Here is a 4,405-nt window from a genome sequence, read left to right as displayed (position 1 = left end):
CAGTAATATAATGTGCCTCGTGTGTATATCAGATATAATTTACAGAACACCTTCCCATTGTATTACTGCATTTTGATCCTGTGAAGTAGGACTGAGTGTTTTATTTTCTGCCATGTATCAACACTAAGCTTGTGGATATTTGCCTAATCCGGGGGAAAAAAAAAAAAACCTTTTCATTTGTACAGTAAACATGTTTTGAGTACCTGCTCTGTGACGTAACACTGTAATAGGTGCAGGGGGTGCAAAAACCTACTCTTAGAGGAGTTTTCAGTCTAGTTAGGTCTACCTAACAGAAATTACTCTGGCCCTATACCCTTTAGTACTGATATAACATTCCCTTCTTGTACTGACAGTATCCTGTTGAGTTATGTCCATCATTCTGAGATTCACCAGAATGATTACTTTGTGGCATCTTCTTTAGCCACATAAAGTGGCTATGTGACTCACCCCTTACCCCTGAGGAACAAGTATAAAAAACCTTTTGGGAATTCCCTGGCGTTCCAGTGGTTAGGACGCTGCGCTTCCAATGCCGGGGCCGGGGTTTAATCCCTGGGCCAGGGTTCAAACTGAGATCCTGTAAGCCGAGCAGCACTGCAACTTTTTTTAATTTAAAAATAAAAATAAAAAAAAGTCTTTCAATTGATCTCATCAAGTTTAGATGAAAGGGAGAAATAGATATTATGTATCATGTGTGTATTATAACACCAGGAGCTGCTGGGTACTAGAAATACATGGAAAAATAAGAAAGACACAGTGTCTGCCCTCATGGAGATTGTATTATTGGGATCTGATGGAGGGTAGGTGGTAAGAATGAAAGCTGGAAGAGGCATTTGGAGCAGCTGTGGAGAGATGATGGAAATTTCATCTAGGTTAGTGATTCTCAGCCTTGGCAGCACATTAGATAACTACTTAGGAAGCTTTTAAAAATCCTGAGGTCTAGGCTTCACCCCAGTTAAATCAGAATGTCTTGGGTTTGGCCCAGGAATAAGGATGTTTAAAGTTTCATAGGCAATTTTAGTGTGCAGTGAAAGTTGAAACCATTGGTCTAGATATATGCAATGAAGGGAGCTGTACCGAGATAAACTGATTTGAAATATATTTTGCAGTTCAGCAGACAGGATTTTCTAATGTGTTGGATTTCAGTGGGAAGTAGTGAGGAAAGGGACTCTCAAGTTTTTTGCCTTTCATAACTGAATTTATGGTGATGTCACTTATCAAGATGGGAAAGATGGCTTTGAGAGAAAATCAGGGGTTCTATTTTAAATATATTGAGTTTAAGATGTTAATAAGTCAGTCAACTGGAGAAATGAAGTTAGCAGGTATGACTGAGCCTGGGAGCTCAGAGAATAGATCTGTTAGAGATGAAAAGTGAATTGATGGCATAAAGATGTTACTTAAAGAACTGATTGAGTCCACGTTGGGAGAGTGTAAATGAAGAGAAAGAGCCTAAGACTGAGGCTTAAGGAACTCCAGGGGAGGATTTTGATCAGGAAGAAAGAACCTACAAAAGAGACTATAAAGCAGCCAGTCAGGTAGGATTCTGTGAAGCCAAAGGGGAAGTAGTGTCTCTAGAAGAAGAGGGCCATTCTAGCTGGGTTGAAAATGAAAAGTGTCAAATATAGTGATGTCTGAAAAATACTGAATTTAGCAAGATGAATGCTGTGATGATTTTGATCATTTTAGTGAAGTGGTGGAAATGGAAGTCAGATTGGAATAAACTGAGAAGAGAATGGTAGAGGAAAAAAATTAAGCATGAATTTGATAGGAGGAGAAACTTGTATATCGCCAGCTCTTCTGAGAATTGTTTGGCTGGGAATGTAACAAAAATTGAGCTAGTAACTAGAGAAGAAGGCAGAGTCAAGACTAGGTGGGTTAATTTTGTTGTGTTTTGTTTTTTTTTAAAAAAAGATACTAATGGGAATGATGGAGTAGAGAGAAGATAAGGAAAGGAGTGACGTTCTTGGGAGGGTGAGAGGGACTAGGATGCAGAGCATGAATGGGGGGATGGCTTTGAAGATAACAGGAGGACTTTTCTTCCATTTTAGAGAAGATGGATATAGGAACAGACAGATTTGAGGAGAAGCCAGGGGAAAGGAAGAAGGAGTCTAAGCCTTGGAGTGAATAAATTGACCAGAAAAGATATGAGGAAAAACTCTGCAGGCCATTCTTTTCATCATATATTATTCTGCCATGATCTGGCATATCTCTGATTTTGACTCATTTTCCTCTCTCTCCCTTACTTGATTTCAGATGTGCTCTGTTTTGGAGGGGATATCCTAAATATCACAGGTATTTTTCATTTTTTTCTGAATATTTAAAGCACTGTAAGCGAGGAAGACTATAGGTGGAATTTGGCATGTTTGTTTATTCAGCATTGTTTGTTTATTTAGTATGTGCTGGGCCCTGGGGAAACAAAGATGAGGAGGACACAGTCTCTGCCTCAAAGGATCTCCCAGTCTAATGCAAAAGCCTTGTCCATATTAAGCTCCCAAGTACTTTACATTTTGTTCACATTGACTGACAGGAAAATAAGTGCCTATAAAGCATTCATGAGAAAACTAATGAGAAACTTGGTCATTAATAGCAGAAGCTAAGTAGGGAAGAAGTCTGGCTTGTCTCCTATCTGGAAAACTCTTAAGATTATTAACAGCTATATGCCATAGAGTTGACCTGTCTTTTCATTTAAACTTAAAGAAACCACTTAAAATCTTAAAATTCAACTTGAATGTAAACCTACAGTTTGTGAACCTCTTAGATCTGTTAGTATACTGATGGAGAGAAGAGTACCAAAAATAGCCCTAGGTTTTAGGAACATTTCAGCTTCTACTTAGTCATGTTTTTATATGCTGAATGGTTTTAAGGATCTATGGCCATATTTTAACCTAGTATGACATATAGGGCCAAGAAACCTTGTCTGACACCTTGCATGATATTTTCTGCATTATCGGGAGCTTTGCTCTGGCAAGTGAATCCAGATATTTGATCTCTGTCAGCCTATCTGTGTCTCTACAGGGAATGTGCTCTTGGCACTCTGGACAGTGGAACAGAATCAACTGAGTGACATCATTACCCTGGTGGCAAAATGCAGTCTGGAGATACAGGAGAAATTTGGGATCTACCATACCAGAGAAGGCCAGGACCTGCAGCTAAAGATAGGTATTAGCTACTAAGAGTGATCAATTGGAAAAAAAAAAAAACAGTATAAACAATTCAAAAGATAAATGACAACCTGGAAAAAAATGTTTGCAACTTATATCATTTAGACAAAGGGTGAATTTTCCTAACATAGAAAAAACACCTAGAAATCAAGAAAAGACTAACATTCTGGGCTTCCCTGGTGGCGCAGTGGTTGAGAATTTGCCTGCCAATGCAGGGGACACGGGTTCGAGCCCTGGTCTGGGAAGATCCCACATGCTGCGGAGCAACTAAGCCCGTGTGCCACAACTACTGAGCCTGCGCGTCTGGAGCCTGTGCTCCGCAACAAGAGAGGCCAGATAGTGAGAGGCCCACGCACCATGATGAAGAGTGGCCCCCACTTACCGCAACTAGAGAAAGCCCTCGCACAGAAACGAAGACCCAACACAGCCATAAATAAATAAATAAATAAATAAATAAATAAAAAGACTAACATTCTAACAGAAAAATGAGCAAAGAACATGCATAAATAACACATAAACAAAGAAATCATCCCTTGTAACTTGTGAAAAACTGGTCAACTTCGTAATAAGAAAAATGTCAATTGAAAGTACCAATTGAGATCATTTCTTACCTATAGATATGGAAGAATTCAGATGCTGAACACACTGTTGATAAGGTTGTGAGGAATAAGCCTTCTCACACAGTGCTGGTGGGAGTCAGCAGTGGTACAACTTCCATGGAGGGTGATTCAGTAATCTCTACCAAGATTACAAATGCATTTATTCTTCAACCCAGCAATCCTAACATTTATCCTTCAACCCCAACATTTATCCTGTAGGTATACCTGAGTATTTATAAAATATCATATGTATAAGATTATTGATTGCAATATAGATTGTGATAAAAGGTTGAAAATTATCTGTAGGAGACTGGTTAAATAAACAATAATAGTCTACCCAATGAGATTCTCTGCCACTTTAAAAAAAGTTGTTTTGATATAGCAATATCTCCAAAATATAGATGAGAAAAAGCAAGATGCAAAGCACTGTGTTTAGTATGCTACCTTTTGAGTAAGGAGGAGAAGTAAGAATTTTTCTTATTTGTTTATATTTGTATAAAGAAACACTGGAAAGATATATAAGAAACTAATAAAAGTTACCTATTGGGGGAAAATAGTGTAGATAGGTATATAGGTGGAATCAAGACTTTTCAATGTATATTCTTTATATAGTTTGGTTTTTTAATTATGTTACTGTATTACATTATC

The 4,405-nt window shown here is 38.1% G+C and overlaps 1 protein-coding gene across 1 annotated transcript in view; it reads left to right on the top strand.

Annotated features, from left to right (window-relative positions):
* Positions 1–4,405, top strand: part of LOC309638181 (adenylate cyclase type 10-like) — a gene marked incomplete at its 5' end in the record, with an annotated part of 47,539 nt that overhangs the window by 1,483 nt on the left and 41,651 nt on the right. Inside the window, one exon of the mRNA XM_082413777.1 lies at positions 2,968–3,156. Coding sequence (XP_082269903.1) covers positions 2,968–3,156 — 189 coding nt within the window. The remainder of the gene's footprint in view (positions 1–2,967; positions 3,157–4,405) is intronic.

The sequence above is a fragment of the Balaenoptera physalus genome (genome assembly GCF_965194825.1).
Source record: "Balaenoptera physalus genome assembly, chromosome: 11".
Taxonomy (NCBI): Eukaryota; Metazoa; Chordata; class Mammalia; order Artiodactyla; family Balaenopteridae; genus Balaenoptera; species Balaenoptera physalus.
The sequence above is the reverse complement of the archived record's forward strand: the minus strand, read 5'-3'. Positions and strand labels throughout refer to the sequence as shown.